Source organism: Polyodon spathula, chromosome 35, assembly GCF_017654505.1.
Source record: "Polyodon spathula isolate WHYD16114869_AA chromosome 35, ASM1765450v1, whole genome shotgun sequence".
In the NCBI taxonomy this organism is placed as follows: Eukaryota; Metazoa; Chordata; class Actinopteri; order Acipenseriformes; family Polyodontidae; genus Polyodon; species Polyodon spathula.
In genome coordinates, this window is record NC_054568.1 from 3,294 (window position 1) to 22,498 (window position 19,205).

Genomic DNA, 19,205 nt, shown 5'->3' on the forward strand with positions numbered 1-19,205 from the left:
AATTAAAAATTTAAAAAAAAAAAACAAAAACAAAACAAAAAAAAAAAAAAAAAAAAAAAAAAAAAAAGCCTCAAAATCCCAAACCGCGGTTGAGGGGTGATTTAGGTGAACCGTTTTTATAAATCGTTTTCTTTGCAAGATTCTGGTTAGGTCTTTTTTTTTTTTTTTTTTTTTTTTTTAACTGCTGTCAATGTCTGTCAGAGAGAAATTAAACTTAGCAAATAAACAAAACAAAAACAAAAAAATCAGTTTGGGGGAAAAAAAAAAAAAAAAAAAAAAAAACCCGCTGCCCGGCGATTACTCCTCTCTCTGTTTTTACTTCTTCTCTTATTTTAATGTCACCGTGTTTTGCGTATTTTGATCCTCTTGCCCTGCCTGCTTTTCGCTGTTTTGTGTTTTTATTATTAGTAGTATTTCTGTCTTTCTCTTCCAGCCTCTCTTCGCGTCCCCTCGGATTAAACTCTCTAATCTCTGAGAAGCGGATTTCCTACAACATGGCGGCGAGGAGGACACCGACGCGACGGATTCTGGGGAACGTAGTTTTTTCGGCAGACAGGGGCGCGGACTTCATTGAGGGAACGAGTCCCTCAGGAGAACTACAGTTCCCAGAAAGCTAAGCTCACCGTGACCGTGTTGAGCAGCGACTGGCGGTTCTGGGTTTTGTAGTTTTTTTTGTTCCACACACGCTTGTCAGAAACCGTTGCTGTTTTGAACGACGACTTCCAGAGAGCACTCTGTAAAAAACAAAAAAAAAACGTTACCAAACTGCATGGGGAAATATAAATATTTATATATATATATATATATATATATATATATATATATATATATATATATGGATGAAGAAATATACAAACTTTCCACGTATCTTTAAAGGTGCATATATTAACGTCCTTTAGACGTAAGGAACACTTTTGCGGTCATTAAACACGTCAGGACTTATGTCTTCGGTGGACGGTCGGTTGAAGCACCTGCCAGCCAAGTTTTTTTTTTACCTCTATAGGGTTTAGTACAGGGCTGTCTAAGCAGTGCAGTCCCCCATTCGAGCTCCTTATGCGTCTGAAAAGACTACCAGGGTTAGTCTTTTTGGTAGAAGCCAGCAAGTACAGTCGCATCTAAACCAGTGTTTTTATAAATGCCACATGTTTAACACGCACAAACACACTGCATCGTGATTTAAAAACACGCAATTTCCAAGTTAAAACTAGAAGAAATTAACCCTTGGCTAAATGCCTTCTTCAGCGTGCAGTGCCGCCGTGCAGTTTTAGTAAACGTATTTTACGGTACAGTGTGGTTTTATTTCCGTTAGAAATATACTGGCAAGGGGTGAAGAACTCCCCTGGCTCTTATAACCAGTAATGTCTCTGGTCTGGTATGCGCCCTCACCCTAAACCATGAAGCCTGTTTGAAGGATTGACTTTGCTACGGTGTACCCTGGGAGGGTCTGCGGTTGCTTGAGAGAGGTGGCTGCATATTCAGGGTCCTCCCGCCCCCTTTCCTTGTGTTGGGAAAATGATCTCCGTCCTGGCGTTTTCTTCTGGCTGCTGATGACACATGACCGCTTACTGAAGCGGTGGCTGTAAGGTTTGACAGCCTTTGATCATATACCTCTTTGGATGCAGAGTATAGCGCAGTAACCCTCATGCAAACTGCTCTACATTAGAAAAAAGCAGAGACAGGGAAATGTGTGTGTTGGTTTAATAGATTAAATCACTATAGAAACTAAAATAGCTATTTTGTTATTTTCTGCCTGTGTGACCATACTGTGCGCCACTGTATGAGTGAACACAAAGACACTTTTTCAGGAAGAGCAGCTTAAGAGACCTAGTCTGAGGCAACTTTGCTGTATCACTGTCCCCTGGCAGGCCATGCAGTGCCCTGAAACCAAGTTCCAAGCCACAAAGTACCTTTGTGTTCCCAAAGCTTTAGACACAAATTAACTATTACAGTAAATAGCCATGCAACGGGCAGTTTTGTTTGGAGCAAACATCAAATAGAAACTAGTGTATTTAGAAGCATAGTCTCCGAATTGAAAATGTAATTTGCTTTCTGTATAACCACATACCAACGAAAACAACGGCACACTATTTATTTATTTATTTCAGAAAAGATACAACATTTTAGAAAAACAACGTTTCTGTACTGTACACTGAGAAGCAAAAGGGTCCCTCCATTTACCAACAATCTGACAGTTCTTTGATTTAGCAATATTGAAATACATCATATTCATTTTGAAATCTTGGTACAGCTTTAAGAAGACCCCCAGCTTGCATGAAACAAATTCTCTCGCCTAATTTGTTCTTAACTCAGGTGTATACACACACCAGTTTGAACAAAATAGAACAAAACTTGGTTTCCTCTCTGTGTTACAGGTAAAATGACACACAAGTAAAACTATTACCTGCAAAACAGGAAGTACATTTATAGTGTTGTGGAATTAAAACAACAAAGGACTTCAGTGTGAACATAGCTTGCAGCAGCCCCTAGTGGTCAAATATTAGGAAGATTTGAGTTTAATACAGCAAACCTCTAGCATGCTCCCAAGTGTCTAACTCAATCCCCAGGAAATCCTGGAACGGTTTAAACTGAAATGCAATTTTTATTTATTTTATTTTATTTTTTTAATTAGCCTTTTTTGTAGACCTATATCTAAATATCTTGGTAACCCCGATTAGATAAATGTATTAAAATATGACAATTAAATTTAGTACCCTAAAAAATCAATTTCCTACCAATGCAGAACGAAGTTTGTCATTTTGCACCAATGAGCTTCTCCTACAGCGAGTTTTGAGGTGCCATGGCGCTTTCGATAAGGAGGGCAAAGGCAATGCAATGGGGTACTGTACACTTCTAAGATAGCTTTCTAAGTAACATGTGGATCACAGCACAAGAGACAAATGGACCGAATACAGTCAAAGCAACCCACTGTACCTGGTGCGTTTAATTGTCATTTTTAAATGATGGCTTCCGATAAATAAATAAACAAACAAAAAAGGATCGGCTAGTATATAGTAACAGTGAACTTCATAGCTTCTAGCATTTTTCTACTGTTACATGTCTTGCCAGCTTAAAGCTTTGTGGGTCTTGTATAGGACTCTCTATTGCCGTTTTCATTTAGATGTTTATTTGCCGGCCGTACTAAAATATTCCTGCAAAAAAATCGCTTCTTTTTGAGAAGTGAGGTGGGAGGGGGAGCATATTCCAGTTGCACTGCACACTGAAGGTCATTAGTGATGCATTGTGCAACACAGAGATGCTTCCCCGCCTTGCTTGAGGAGTCTTTTTGGAAACAAACTTTTGCAGGGTTGGTTGAAAATGATCTAAAGTAGAACCAAGAACAGATTATCACACAGGACAGACATTACATGGTTTTAAAAAGGTATACAATTAAAAATGAGGACAGTGGGTATATTATAAAAGTATTCCTTCAAAAAGGCAGCAACTCTCTGGGCTTACAGTTTTAAATGGATCAGGTTGGTCAACTTGAAAACAGTTCAAAACAATCAGCCCACATTCTTGCCATCTATAATCATGGCTCTACATTTTGCCTGGTAATGATTTAGAAGCACTACCATCCAACAACTGTTTGGTCAGATGAATGAACAAACCCAGAATGACTTGGTATCCCTGAATAAAGAGGCAGTTTGAGATCCAGACAAGGATTTAAAATACGCTCTACAAACTTCACAGCCGCTAATCAATATGATAACAGCAATGTAGTAACTCGTGAAAAGTATACCTACGTTCTAAAATGCACATTGGCCCACAGTGTCAGGAATAAAACGTTTGCATATTGAAAAGCCTCAAGTCTTAATGTGTATGCCAGCAGGTCTGCAACGATGCAGCTGCCAAACCTGCTAATAAAAGGAGGAGACTGTAAATAATTCACCACCCACTGGACTGTCTGGTACCAGTGGACATAATGCCACTTGCAGAGAATAATAGGTTGGTTTTGCACTTGTCTTGTGTTTATGATTATATATACTTAATTAATCAATCAAAAGTGTGTGCAACATGTTGCAAGATTATCCTGTCCAACCCTTGTATTAAATCACCATACCTAAATATTTGATTAACAGTTTTTCTGTTCGGTGCATCAATGTGGCGCCTTTTAGAAGATGCAAAACCGGCGTGTGTTTCTCCGGCTAAACTGATCTCGTCTTTGGGGGGGAAAAAAAAAAAAAAAAGGATGACAATAACAAAGCAGTTGTTTAAAAGTACCATGTAAACAACAGACAGACAAGCCAGGCAAATCCATTCTGGAGCCCACAGGAATCCCAGCGTTCCTGCAGAGCCAAAAGAACGCTCCGCTTTACTTAAAGAGTGCGGCAAGAAGAAGAGACCCGAGCGTGTAGAACAGTTTTCAGCAACTGAACAATTCGGGCAAAGGTCGAAGTGTTTTTTTTTTTTTTTTTTTTTAAACTAGAAAGAGTTTTAGAAATTTAGCATACTGAAGCCAACCTGTTACTGATCATATTTAAAAAGAGCAGACTGTAGCACAGTTCAGCAGCTCTCAAACCTACGAGAAGCCTGGACTCTCCGATGCGACGCCAATGAATCCCTCGTCCAAGTGAAAGTGCACAATATGCCGTAAATTAAGGTATCAAATTCAAGTATCTGATTCAAATAAATAAACGTTTCCGAAACTATCCGCTAGTTTTAAATCAGAATTCAAGTTAAACGGTTCGATTGAGTCATCAGAGCAGATACATTAATTAGGAAACTAAACTGGGCTTGGTCTGCCCCCAGTAATAGTACATCTATACTGTTTGCAGTGCTACAGTATACAGGCAAAACCTGACTACCATTTCTACTGTTAAGCAGGAGAACATACAAAAGATTTGTTATTTTAGCATTAAAATGTTCAGTTTATACACCAATCTGTTTGACAATATGATTTTTCTCTTTAAAAAGATAAACCTTAATAATAGCTCAACTGAGAAATGACGTTCCTAATACAGAAAATAAATAACTACCATTGCAATACTTGCATCCCCCCCAATATTGTATTGGTAGACTGCAAGCGTGGTACAATTATCCCCTGGCAACGTTTGAATTCACATAAAACAACAACATTGATTGAACTTCCTTCTAGATTACAAGATAAGGACTTAAGGAATGAGACAACAATTACTACACTTCTTTTGAGACTTCAAAATTACAAATACCCAGTTAAACACCTATTCTATACTAGTTGATGTTCAACTCATTGTTCATAAAAACCTTTGAAGCAAAGACAGTCCTCTCTCATTGTGCTTTGGTGTCGGGGAGGAGGAACCAGAAATTGTGGGTCAACACCTAAAAGAACCTAAATTCCCAGGTCTTGGCATCCCAATCGTGTTTAAACAGGGCGCTCTCCTATTGCGAGCCTCTGAAGGGCATGTGTTATTCATCAGCACAAGTCTGTTAAACTCTACTGGGCTTCTGGTATTTGTGCCATCCTGCTTCTGCTTCATCTGAAACACATTTCCTTACAAATCAGGAAGAGTCTTTGAACAAGGTTTTCATTTGATCGCATCTAGCCCGCTTGCTTCTGGAGCAGAATACGAATGCCATTTTGAGCCCTTTTAGAATCGTTTTTGGTTTGGAATGGGACAGGTGGTCTAATTCTGTCCCGGTGCAGGAAGACCACTTTACATTTCAGGCTAGACGGGGCGAGCTGTGTGCTTCCTGACAGGCCAACAGCCCCGCCATCAAAAAGAACAGAGATATTACAGGACGAGAAGTCTTTTAGGGTTGTATGATTGCACTGAAAGCTAGTGAAGACTGATTACGGCTGTCGAGCATTGAGCTACCTTTCCTGCTTTCGTTTTCTGCTGGCATGAGGATTTCTTCTTATTCCACTACTTCATCCTACTGGTAGCTGGGATGGATGTCAACAGAAGATCACGTGGTGCAATAATACTAACAGATTTACTGCCTAACCCTAAAGTGGAAGAATGTTGTCTGTCATTTGTTCATTTCTGTTGCTTCATCTCTCTGCGTTTAAATGCTTTTTCCACGCTGCAAATGCACAAGATGTCCTCTTCCTAGTCTTATCAGCGGTTGGCAGACACCAGTAGGAGTAATGCTTTTCTGTACTCTTCAGCGTAATTCCTTAGCAAATCAATGACAGACCCTGCAAGTGCTGGTGTGGGTGTCCCCGAAGCCGAATCACGCCCTCCCGGAACACGCCGAAGCCTGGCCTATCCCAGCTGGATCTGCCCTGAGAACATGGTGAGCAACAGCATGATGGAGAAGCCAGTGAGCAGCCCCGCATTCTGGATTGCGAAGGCCACCAGAGTGTTGCCGTCACTGCCCTCCTCTTTACTGACTTCGTTCATTTCAGGGAACTGGGGACAGGCAAGAGAGCAGGTTAGCATGACACGGAGATTTGAATTTGAATTCATTTTAGACAATTAAAAAGATCTTTTTAACATCACGTACTGAAAGAAAACTACAAAATGATATCGCACAAGTCTACTGGAAACCATAATAGTAGTACAGTATTTCATGTTAGATTTCAAAATGTTTCCATCGTTGTCAGTGTTTCTATAAGTAGATGGAAAACTACAAAGCGTTATGCAATTCGCTACGTTAACATCATTCAGCAGGTTTCATTCGACTTTATGAAATTAGTTAATTATATAGGGGGATGCAAAACCTTTAGTTATAGCTGTACATTACATCACTTCACCTTATAACAAGGGAGCAACGCAAGTAAGTTTGATCAAATAAATGTGAAAAACTGTCAGAACAAAGACGAGGCGTTTTGGGTTTGGTACAAATTCCAGTCAGCGCTCTCATCACCAGTATGAACAGGGTCCGGCCCGCCACAGCGGGCTGGTACTCACCATGTCCGCCAGGGCGATGTACAGGAACATGCCCCCTGCCAGCGCGAAGATCCAGTTGGCGGAGAAGTGGCTGCCCGCCAGGATGCCGAATGCCAGCCCCAGGTAGCAGCAGCAGGCAGAGATGAAGTTAAAGAAGAGAGCCTGCTGGATACTCATCCCAGCATTGAGCAGGATCACAAAATCACCTGCAGAGGGAGACAGAGAGGCAGTCCAGGGACGGGAAGCTTTTTCAGAATTAAACTCTTTCTGTATTTTTATACCCCCTTACTATGTTACAGCATTTACTGTTGCTCCAGAGTTAAACCTGCCTCCTACCTGGGTTTGAGCTCGTCTGGAGAATCCTAAGTGCCAGGACCAAACAGCATTTCATTGAAACCATGTCACAATGTTACCTGATCCACTGAATAGTTCAGTTAAGTAATTGAGAGCTCAGTTGGAATGAAAACCAGAACACACAGAGGGGTCCCCAGGACCAGGGTTGGGAACCACTGACCTAAAATCAGCAGCCCTCTCTACTCTCTCGGTCTGAAAGGAATGAGTAAGGCAGTTCTGTCCTTGCACAAGTGCAAAGCCAGGAAGAGGCAGACTTAGGAGGCAGAAGACAAATTAACAAACTCAATATTGGAACGGCAGACCCCAGAACCAGAATGTAAAAAAACGCATTTAAAACACAGGAAGCTGCTTGCCCTTCAAAAACGTTCAATTTCAATTTGCAATACTACGATACAAAAAAGTAGAGAGATAACGCAATACCTAGCCCCCGGAGCAGAGGGGCAGTAATCTGGTATTGTTATTTGATAGCAGCTTCGTACCCAGCTCGTGTGGAAATTCCTCGCACAGGATGGCCACGGAGGTGCTCACCCCCTGGAACACGGACACGGTGAAGGAGGCTCCGATGGCAAGGCCGTCGATGAAGTTGTGCAGCCCGTCGCTGAGTGTGATCATCCAGGCCAGGGTCCCGATGTCCGAGTACGGAGTGCCCTTCAGCCAGACGCACGCCCCCTGCTGCACGTCCTGCACACAGCACCAACACAAAGTCATTTCCACCTGTTTCAACGCACTGCCCGAGCTTTGCATGACAAAACGGTTTTGGAAAACGGATTAAAACGGCACTTTTCTGTGTTTACATGACTAACGACAGAAAATCTAATTAGAATTGAACTGCACACATGGATTGAAGTTTTTGGAAAATGCAGGAGATTTTCACATGCAAAGTACTGCAGTAGCCCAAGTACAATTTGAAGACCGGACATTTCTGCGATAGAACAGAGACCAGTCCAATATAGTGCTTTATCGAAGTGTCAGGTCTTAAATTCAAAGACTACTGTCCTATACCTCTACTCAGATTCCCCACAATGTGCAATCAGCCTTTCCAACAGCTCATCCTGGTCTATATTACCAGTTTCTTTTGCAGAAATAATTTTAATAATTTTAAATTATCGTGTCATTTTAAAGCTGGAAAACATTTGCTGCTTCACTATGGGCTACTAACAAATACACACAGACTTTAACAAAATGTATTACTTTATCCCTAACTAGACAAAGGGATGCATGCAGACTGACTGCAGATTATTATCATTTTCTCTGTTTTCTAAAACCACGTGCAGGAATGAAGGTCAAAGTTTGCACATGTGCAGCACGCTATTGGAATATCCTAAAAGTGTTTTTACATGATATACATTTCGTTAGTTTTCGGAATTTAAAAACGAAAATTTCTGCTGTTGAAAATGCTGTCGAAAATGCTGTTTCCAGAAAATAGACTTTCGGAATATTCCCATACATTTTCCGAAAACTGTGTTTACGTGACTTTTGATATCACAATTAGTTTTCCGAAACATATCGGAATTCTTATGCTCACGTAAAACACGCTGACTATTTGATTTCAAAACAAGAGAAGTTGTCCTTCCCTCACCTTTACGATTTTCTGGCCTCTTCTCTCCCCAAAGAGCCAACAACTCCACAGAAGTACAATCGCACCCTCTTCCCCTACCCCCTTGGATGCAAACCGAGACCAAAACCCGGAGACAGCGAACGCAGCCAGTGTACTGCAGTACCCCAATCCCTCTGCAGTGCCCACACTGACCTGCACGGACATGGCTGCAGACAGGACCGTACCCTCGGCGGTCAGCGTGCGCTGGTCCTCTTCCTCGTCGGGGTGCGGGGGCTGATCCAGTTCTCCGTTCCGCAGCTTCTCCATCACCCCATCCTCCAGCTCCACCTTGGAGGCGTACTTCTCCTCCTGGTAGTGGCTGTGCCCGTGACCCTTCTGCCCGGCGGAGAACACATTGGCTCTTACTGGACTCCCGCGGCATGGCAGGTTAACACAGCCATCGCGTTCTGTTGACTGCTGGCGTTTGGCGCCTCTTGTGTTTATTCCAAGTAATTGCATGTTAATAAAAGCTATCCTAAAAGCACTCTGCTTAAGCCAGAAATGTGAAAAAAAAAAGTATCAAACATCATCCCAGGTCTAACTTTGTGTTTCTGCAAGTAAAAAATAATTAAAATGCAAACACATCTCCCAGGCTTGGACTCATTCATTCAAAAATATGGGCCGGCAATAGCCATTACAAAGTGTAACTGCAGACACACTTTGGCCTGATGCAAGCCTCAACTATAAAATCTAATTAAAAACTAAATAAACTTATTAAAAAGCAACAAAATCGTTCTGAAGTGCTGGCTTTGAGCTGTTGCTGAATTAACATGCAATTACTCGGTATGGGCACACAAGGGAGCACCGCACACCACCACTCTGTGACAGGCAAGTCTTTTGGCTAACCGTAAAACATTGAGGAGTTTCATCAAATAGACAGGCTCTATTAGGACAAGCTGTCTAAGTGCGGCGATAACTTAAATCATTTTCTTACCTCTTACCCCTCGTAAAACAACTGTCTTGCAAGTCCCTTGCATTTTAACTTTGACTCTGGTGAAGACTATTTAACCTTCCACCTCCGCCAAAGAGGAGATCAGTTTCCTGTGCAGCAGGTACAGACCCCACCTGAAGCATGAAACTCAGAGGACTTCAAGGGGTTTCAGATAGGCTCCTATGCCTGCTGCACACAGTGTGCAGGTGGCAGGAGAAATGGGCTACAGCCGCCTCCATGAAAACAAAGCATAAGAAAAAATGGACGGCGATTACACACCCTTCATATGCGGCTGTACGGATTAACACAGCCGGGTAATCAGTACCAAGCCTTACCCCATCTTTCTGTTTCAGCACCATCTTCAGCACCTTCTCTGTGAAGAAGAAGAGATAGAAACCCCCAAACACCACGGCAGACTTGGACACATAATAATCCTCCAGAGGATTGAAACCAAACGCCTGCGGAGGGGGGAGAAAAAAAAAATCTATAAAGAACTTGCTCTCTCACCGTACCCCTGCACTGCACACCAGATCATTACACCTGCATGCTAGCCTGTTTTATGCAAACTAACTCTGCACCCCGCCAACCCCCAACCCCCTTCAATTAAGTATATTATCTGAATGACCAGGATTTTGTCCTGATCTGTTCATGCTCAGGTGAGAAGTGTTAGCGGTTCAATCAGGGCAGACGGATTCTCCTGGCACTTCATTTCAATAATAGAATCTCTCAGGGCGCCCTGTTAATAACTGTCTAATTGCAACCTGCTACCGATTAGAGCGGTTTTGAAAGAGAAGAGAGCGACGGTGCCAGCCTCACGCTGGTACACAGTCAAAAGGGAAATCTACAAGAAAAGTCAAGTAGAGGTTTCTGCTAGTGCCTTCTTTACGGCAGACCAAGCCTTGGTCACAGCTAAGAGAAAACTGCTCAAGTGGTGCGTGTAGATCGCCTGCATATCTTTTATGATGACGGAGTGCTGCTCCGAACAGGCCTTGTTTAGCCCCGATAAACCAGGACAAACTTTAAACAAGTACAAGCATCTTTTTAAAGAGCAGATTTCCAGGTATTATTACCCCCCCCCCCCCCCGCAAAGAGATGGTCGGCTATTGTGCTGCCTTTTGGGGGGGCTGTGCGGGCTAACTTGGAACCTCCAAAGTCCAAACTCATTTCACCGGGATCGTTCAAAATCCAGGAAAGGGTGTTGTGATTTAAACTGGTCTCTTCAGCTTGGATTTCCACATGCGTATCAGGTCCAAATGTGACTCGATACAGGTCAATATTATTGAAAATATATATATATGAACATAAATTTAGATCATTTATTTATCATGTAATCAGAGGAATTACAAAATGTTGGAAACGTCTACTGGAAGCCACAACAGCAGTACAGTATTTCATGTTAGATTTCGAAACGTCACATTTTTCAGTCTGTCAGTTTTTCGTTATGTGTATGGAAAGCTACAAAGCGCTGTGTAATTCAATACGTTGTGGCAACATTACTCAGCAGATTTCACTTGACTTCACTTTAATTGTACAGGTTCGATGCAATGCTTCTGGCCAGAGCTGTACGATATGGATCTGTAGCTGAAAGGCTTGTGGAAATACACCATTAGAGCCCTGAATAGAGGTTAAAACGCAAGGAAACAGCCACATACTGTACGCTCACCCACATTAAAGGGGCTGTCGCTTGCAAGGTAATTCCACAAACCTTACCTGTTGCGATCGTCCATTCGCTGGGCTGGTCTCAAAATCAGGCAGCGTTGAAAATAACATGCTTTACCATCTTAAACTGGCACAAGTTTTAAAGAAAGTACACAGTTTGCATGCCTTGCTTTCAGGCAGACCGTTTCACTTCCTTGGAGGAGCTAGGTCTGGGGGACCTAAGGAGTGCTAAACTACCTTGAAAAAGCTAGGCATGCCAAATGTGTCTCTTTCAAAACACTGCAGTAGTCAATGAGGGTGCACTTCAGGGAAGATTTGTGGAAACAGTTAACTATCCCCTATAAAGTTAGCACTGGAGAAAGAGAGTACTGTGCGTTTCTTCAACAGCAGACACACATTAAAAAGCCTGGCATTTGCCTTGTGTTTGACCTCTTCACACAGAAACAGTCAGATGCACGCTGCACAGTACCTCGGGAATGAGCTGGAATAGAGCGTTGGAGTAAAGAGTCCCGATAGCCAGAGCTATGAAGTACAGCAGCAGCCTCTTGTAAAATGTTTTCCTCATGAACGGAACCACGCAGGCCCCCACCAGCGAGCACAGGGAAATCACAGTGACGCACAGGAAACCGTAACCCCAAACTGCGTCCCCAAGGAAACGAGGTCCACCAGCCCAGGACACAAAGGAAAGGAGGGAGGGAGGGGCAGACAATTAAATCACACACCAAGGGAAGGGTTAGAAGAAAGGGGGGCGGGGGGGGGAGAGACAAAAAAATAAATCATATTCAATTGCTTTTCAGGTTGGGAAAAATCACGGAGAAAGCAGTTTTTCATTGAAATGTTCGGTTTGAAGAGGGCGCAGCGTCTAGGTACACCAGTTTTTTACTTAAGAAGGTATTTCATAAAAAGCTACCAGGGTCCTATATCAATACTGGTCAATGTAACACAATAATACAATCTACTGGCTGAATTGTAAGAATCTGACCTTGATTTCAACCCTATGCTTGTCTATCTATAGTCTTGGTTGTGTTAACAGGAGGACCTGCTGCTCCTGCTTTCAAAGCAATGAGCACATTGCTCATAGGCAGTCAAGGATAAAAACAGTTCCCTTTTTAGAATGACACTTTAAATAAAAAAAGGAGTTTTTTTATTATTATAACAATAAGAAGAACAATACTCAAGTGTCCAGTTTGAATGTCGCAGGGGAAATCTTTATTAGTGCACCTTTGGAAATGACACTTTCAATGAAAAACTGCACATCATTGTTAATTGAGCCTCTCCGGTGCTCAGTTCTCACAGAAGTGAATTACTCCCAGGATCAACACAATGGACTGATACAGCGCCGAACAGGACCTTGCTGGTTTCACAAACGCTAAAATCGCGTCTCAAAGAAATCCGCTGTCCGTGCTGCTGTATGAGTTCAGCGATCATTTCAGATTCCACTGGAACACAATCATTTCAGTTCAGATGTAAAGAAAGCATGGGATTAATTCGTTACTCGGAGATGAAACACCAGCTGTTTTCCCGGCAGGTCCCTCAACAGAAATGGACTCTTTGCATGTGGCTCAAACTCCTGGCTCCTGATCACTGAAAACACATAACCAAGGAGTCAGGATTCCCTCCTGTCTGTGCGAGTCTGGCTCAGTAAGGGGGGTCTATTTAATCTGTGCCACAAATTTATGAAGCAGCCAAAAATGACCAAAATAATCCACCTAAAAGTTTGGATCACTTCTTAGGGAAGCCGTTACATCACAGCACCGAAACCTTGTCCATTTTATCAAAACTGCTGCAGCTCTAGGCATTGTTTTAGGGGACCTGCATTGGAACCATTTCAACAGCGGGTTTCATCTCCAGTTTAGTTTTCAAACCTACCTTGTTTTTAATCCCTGGAGCAACAAGATCTGCTTTCTGTTCAGAAACCTTTATTTATTGCGCAAGTGGCAGAGCTTCTACAGGAGCCGCTAGCAGCCCGTTCAGAAACACTTATGAGACGAGGCAACAGAGAAAGCTGCTTAAACTGTTGTTGTATTGATAACATGTTTCTCTTCCCACTTTGGGGCAATAAGATTCATTATCCACATAAACTGTGGATGTAAACCAAAACGAAGGAAGAAGTTAGTCTGGGGAGATCTGTAGCGACCGCAGTGAACAGAAAACTTTTCTTGGTACTTGCAGGGGGCCAAGATGAACAAATAAATAGAAAACAGAAAAGGAGAGTCCTCCGAAACCACCCGGTGATTTGAGAGAGTCTGCCGTTGTGCTTCTCCCCTTTTATAAAATCCCAGGGAGATGGAGAGAGAGAGAGAGAGAGAAGAGGGGGATGCAAGGTGCGTGTACTCGACCTCTGGAATGAGCTGCAACACTGCCGTGGAGTAGAGCGTTCCAATCGAGAGGGCGATTAAATAGATCATCACCCTCCGCATAAACGCTCTCTTCATGCAGGGGATGAGGAGCGCGCCAGTCAGGGCGAACAGGTTCACCACTGTCACACTGAGTAAACCAAACCCCCACACTGTCAAACAAAACACATGCCAGCAGTTACAAACACAGGCCACCAGGGGGTGGGGGGGCCTTGCTGAGCAAAGGCCTGCAAATCTGTAAAACCATCAATTAAGGTTGATTTTTTTGGACTTCTGTTGAATTTGGGCCAGAAGAATATATTGTGGGCTCCTGTACTTTAAGAGCAATACAAATTAAAGGGGAAGTGGTTTTAGCCACAATATTACGTCTGGATAATCAATGTCGGCATGCAATTTTCAAAACTCTGAAAATTAAAAAGGAGCCATTGGAGACATATTCAATTTGGTGGCTCACAGGCTACCATGTGGGCCAGGGCTTTTGCAACACAAGGCAACCTCACATTAGAGACATATAACACCAGCACAAAATGCAATAGGCTCAATCTGCTAGCAAAGTACGCATTCAGCACAGAAAAGGCTTCAGCAATACACTTTCCAGCGCAGACGGATCCCAGGAGAAATGAAACGAAGGAATCTGTCGTCTGCCTCACCTTCAGCTGCGCTCGGCTTCCCCTCCGCCAGGGCCTGCTCATCCTCCTCATTTTCCTGGTTCTCCGCCCCACAAGCCCGGGTCTCCAGCTGCTGCAGGATGGTGGGGCAGAACTCCTGAAGGCCGCGTCCATCCAGCCGGCTCGCCTCAGAGAGGTTGTGCGCGGAGAAGAGAGCAGAGGAAGAAAAGCACTGGGGAGCGGGAGAGGAACGGGGCTCAGTACAAAAGAGAAGCACGGGGCTGTATTCAGCTTCCCTGGACTGCAGTCAGATATCTCTCTCTCCGGCTCTCTGCTCACCCTGGTTAGGTTCTTGCTCTGCAGCTGGGTTTTGCTGCGGTTGGTCCCCGGTCCCACGCCCACGTCCAGTCGGTTGAGCAGCGCTTTGAGCTGGAGCACGGTGAGCGTTTCATTATCCCCATAGCGAGCCAGCAGGTCCTGCAGGAAGGAGGCTGGAGACGGGCCCTCAGCGCCCGAGGACAGCTGCCCCAGCAGGAGCAGCACTGTGGCGGTCACTGTCAGCTGGACACAGCCATGGAGAGAGCAGCAATTCATGATCACCTGCAAAAGGGACCACAACCAGACCCTTAGAATCTTGCAATAAATTGCTTTCCTGTACAGCTGAAGAAACAGCTGTTGGGACTGCTGTTCTCCAGAGTAAAAAAAGCAGCCGCTGTTTCTTCACTTGTTTCACCTGGAATGGTAAATTATCACATTAAACAGCAATGACCCACGCCTGATTGTCAGCTGGGCAGAGCTCAATCAGAAAAATGGAATAATCAGTGTGTGCAGCACCAACGCCTCTCAAATACTTGCAGAACGCAAACCGATATGCAAAAAGATCAACCTTCACAGAAGCAGGTGTGTGGCGCAGCGAGAATGGCACTGGATAAGAAAATGGCATTTTAAAACCTTGGCTGGCACTCCTGCAACATTCAAAGATGATAAATCTCAGTGATATTCCACCTTCAGCGCAGCAGCAATACAAATTCCTCTTCGGTGCAAAATGAACATTACCTGGTCCTAGGATCTTGGGAATCTGTTCTCTCGCCTTCGAAGCTTATCGGCAAAGAGGGAACTGAAACGAGAAAGACTGATTTCATTCGTTGATCAATTAATTGCCCTGGTGCCCTACTTGGAACCTATTAGAAACCTATCAGTTGTATTAGAAAGCGTTCGTGGCTTTCTGTTTCTAATGCATCGATAATTACCCGTCTAATATTAGGAAACTGGATACAACTCTGCAACATAAGCCTTGGTTTAGCTAATAATTAGCGCATGGCTGCATATGACATTTGAAACTGTGATAGCTAAGGAACTAAAAAAGGAAATATAAAAGGGTTGTCAGTTTTGCTGATAATATCGTGTGAGTGTTCGTGTCGAAGGACAGCTGTGTAACTCAAAGAGAATGTGTACGTCTCCTCCAAAGGACGGAGCACAAGGAGGTTCAGCGACTTGCTCAGGATCACACACACACAGAGTGAGTCAGCGGAATTTGAACAGGTGACCTCTTGGTATCAAGCCCCTTTTTTTTAGTGCCATTAACATATGCTAGTTTCGAGCCACTGTCTATCATTTATATGGGAGCCTTATAAAGCTGCACTGAATTGAGGTTTTAGATAAAGCTGCGTTCCTGCCTGCATGTGATGCAAAACAACACACCAGACTGATCTCTCTCATTGGCCCTGTCCTTCACATTGCTATTGTTATCTGATGACTACAAGCTTTTGCTGGGTCTGTTATTTATTTCTCCAATGCACTGGGTTAGTCAGAGCCCCTTCAATTAACAGTGGCAGGGTGGAACTTGTTGCCTTCAAACATGCAAACAGCCTCTTCACCATACCTTTTTAAAATCAGAAATATTTATCTTCAATCTGACCGGGGTTGCAAATCCTGTAAATACTGACTGCGATCAGGATCGTGCAAATTGCAATCGCTCGATTTTGTTGATGCTTTTATTTTGTACTGCTGTTTTTATGATTGGTTGAAGTGTTTTGCTTGAATGATTCGTCTACTTTTGCCATTGATTTTTACAATGTTATTTCTTGCCAGCTTCTCCTGCCAGGACCCCCCTTGTAATGAGATGAGGGTTAGATCCTGATTTAATAAATGCATATCAAAAAGAGAGCTCACGGCAGATCATTTCGGGGGGGGGGGGGGGGGGGGGGGTGCTCCAAACTGTAACACAAGCCACAAGCCTTTTGTATTTTTTCAATCAAACCGTTTTGTTTTTTTTTTATTATTGAGACTGTGCAGCAAACACATGCCGAGACCCAGGCGTGTCTAAAAAGTATCTCGGCATGAGGATTTGAGAGAGAGCTGGGTTTTACCAGGTACCTTGTCCTTCCTCAGTCTTTTCCAATACCAGGATTGTGGTTCCTTTCGGGTCTGTTGACGACAGAGGTGGTTGATCAGCTCACTGCAGCTCCCTGGGCTCTGTTTAAAGCAAGGCACAAGCAAACACAAGAAGAATGAAACGAACGTAGCGGAATGAGACCATCAAGGAGAACTCCGAAACACACGCTCCTACCTCTCTGGAGCTCCTTGAGCATTATTACTGGCTCCCTCGTTCATTTAAATTACAATGCACTTGTAGCCTTAGCACACCTGTGTAATTGTAATTGCAACTATACATCATTGATCAATTACAGTTCAATTACGCATGTATCCGTCATTTGATCAGTATTGTACTTTCACAGAATAACTCTGTAATTTAACAAAACAGCATTGTAATTTCAAACAATTGTGCTGTAGCTGTAATTATAATCGACCCCAGGTCTGACTGGAGTCGAAAGTTCATTCGAATGGGAGTTCATTACAAATGTGCCTGCAGTTCCCTCCCACGTCAAAGGTCACTTCTGAATTCTGCCATTCTGAAAGCTTTCTGTTTCAGCATAAATTAAATGTAAAATAAAACTACTGCTACCAATTCTCCAGCTTTCTTTCCTGTACCTTTAAAACCAAAACAAAAACGTTAATCAGGCTCCAGGCGGGAGGAATGTGCTCTTAAAAAAGAAAAAAATATAATAAAGCGACTACAAAGTATCACCTTGACCTAAATCCCGATGCAAGCTAATATATTATATATAACGCACGTATACAGCGCCTAATATTCTTATACTTCAGATCAATTGTGACTACGTTTAAGCGAAAGGATTAGTTACAACGTGGCATTTAATGAACACAAGAATTGCAGAATTTTAATTAAACCGGGGCTCGGAGTGCCTGCAACGCTCGGTGTTAAATCTGGTCACTATGTTGCCATGCAGAAACTAGTACTGTACTTATAATGAAACGCCTGAAAAAAAAGGGAGCATTTTTGCTGCAATACAATATGCGTGAGTGAGTGTGTGTGTGTACACTTTTTTTCTCTCAACATTTTTAGTAAAAATCTACGTTTTGTCGTCAGTAGTTGATCACACAGACTCAACATCGCCGTGTTATTGTGCTAACAGCAACAGAACTAGCACCTTAGTTTCATCACACGCATCTCAAGACGTATATAAAGTTAATATATATATATATAATATATATATATATATATATAATCTATATATATATATCTATATATACACACACACACACACACACACACACATATCAGCTGTATTATTATTTGCTGTTAGTAATGCATTCAAACAGCCACACTAAATGCATTTACGTATATATATATATATATATATATATATATATATATATATATATATATATATATATATATATATATATAGTGGCTTTATGTTCAACGAATTGTCCAAACAGTAGCATTCTATCACGATAACTGCATCACAATAACTTACTGTCCGTGCAGCCTGGCTCACACAGCATCGTCCGCGCCTATCCAAACAGCCGTTCACTAAATCATGATCGCCTTCTCTCTACTGCACAGAAATACCTGGTCCCCTGTGGTCGTGTGTGTGTGTGTGTGTGTGTGTGTGTGTGTGTTGTTTTTTTCCTATGACACTTCTCTCCACAGCACGCTAGGCCACATTGTAGCACCAGAAGCAAAGCACTGCACCAGAAGATATTACACTGGGCTCCAACTCACTCCGCGGTCTGTGATGCAACGTCCTTTGCTGGAGCTGTCCGATTTCTTACATTGTGTTTTCTCAGCCGTTGTCAGGACGAAGCTGGTGTTTTTTTTTTCCAGCAGTCCCAGAGTACACTGTGTCCCCTGTCTATATAACGCCTTTATAAATGATCCACATCAGCGTGCAACTTGCAGAGGCGGATCATTACTCCGGGAACGTCACGCACAAACCACGCCCCCTGCCTCAACTCCCTCTTAAAGGGGAAATAACCGCCACGCCGGAGAATGCTGAAAAGCAGGCGCTGGTGAGAATGGAATGGGCGCCATTGAGACCTTCTGCTTTAATCAGGTGCTGTTTTTTGTTAGGCCGACGCGCACTAACAAAGCAGTGTATTGACTCAGCATATGCGTTTAATATGTCAGAAGAATATTTACAGTTGTTTGATACCCTATTTTGTATAGAGCTCTAGATTTAATATATTTTGGTAAATCACAGTAAAGTGTTTTTTTTTTTTTGGGGGGGGGGGGGGGGTTGAATAAAATATTTTAGTGCCCCATGGTTAGTGGGTACATGGTTTATTATTATTATTATATATTATTCTTATAATTAATATATTCACAGGGCAAATGCGTGTGGAGTAGTGTGTTAGCTTCAATATTCACATGTGCATTCAGAACTAAAAAGCACAAGCATGGTTACACATGACGTTGTATATGCCGTACTATTGTGTGGCTTTTTGCAGTGTGTGAATAGATGCTCTGCTTATCAATTTAAAACGGAATCATACCTACAGTACGCTGTAAGATCATATATTTGA

General features: G+C 42.8%; 1 protein-coding gene across 3 annotated transcripts; it reads right to left on the reverse strand.

Annotated features, from left to right (window-relative positions):
- Positions 1 to 2,052: 2,052 nt before the first annotated feature.
- LOC121303801 (metal cation symporter ZIP14-like) lies at positions 2,053 to 18,590 on the reverse strand. Of its 3 annotated transcripts, none has more exons than XM_041234595.1 (11): positions 18,406 to 18,590; positions 16,695 to 16,793; positions 15,375 to 15,435; positions 14,658 to 14,918; positions 14,361 to 14,550; positions 13,693 to 13,862; positions 10,030 to 10,152; positions 8,917 to 9,099; positions 7,646 to 7,847; positions 6,834 to 7,018; positions 2,053 to 6,332 (listed from the first exon to the last, which is right to left on the reverse strand). In XM_041234595.1, the coding sequence occupies exons 4-11, from the start codon at positions 14,910 to 14,912 to the stop codon at positions 6,186 to 6,188; spliced, it is 1,455 nt and encodes a 484-aa protein (XP_041090529.1). In that variant the 5' UTR covers positions 14,913 to 14,918; positions 15,375 to 15,435; positions 16,695 to 16,793; positions 18,406 to 18,590; the 3' UTR covers positions 2,053 to 6,185. The 3 variants fall into 3 exon arrangements, with proteins under 3 accessions (XP_041090529.1, XP_041090527.1, XP_041090528.1); XM_041234593.1 differs by lacking the exon at positions 13,693 to 13,862 and adding an exon at positions 11,823 to 11,992 and having other exon boundaries at positions 18,406 to 18,587; XM_041234594.1 differs by lacking the exon at positions 13,693 to 13,862 and adding an exon at positions 11,823 to 11,992 and having other exon boundaries at positions 18,158 to 18,587.
- Between the last annotated feature and the right edge of the window lie 615 nt (positions 18,591 to 19,205).

Coding starts and splice junctions, on each gene's coding strand:
- LOC121303801 (XM_041234595.1), bottom strand. CDS start 14,912: ATGAATTGCTGCTCTCTCCATGGCTGTGTCCAGCTGACAGTGACCGCC. Junction 14,551..14,657: donor AGAGCAAGAACCTAACCAGG/GTGAGCAGAGAG, acceptor CCCGCTCCCCAG/TGCTTTTCTTCCTCTGCTCT. Junction 13,863..14,360: donor GAAGCCGAGCGCAGCTGAAG/GTGAGGCAGACG, acceptor TTTGTTTGACAG/TGTGGGGGTTTGGTTTACTC.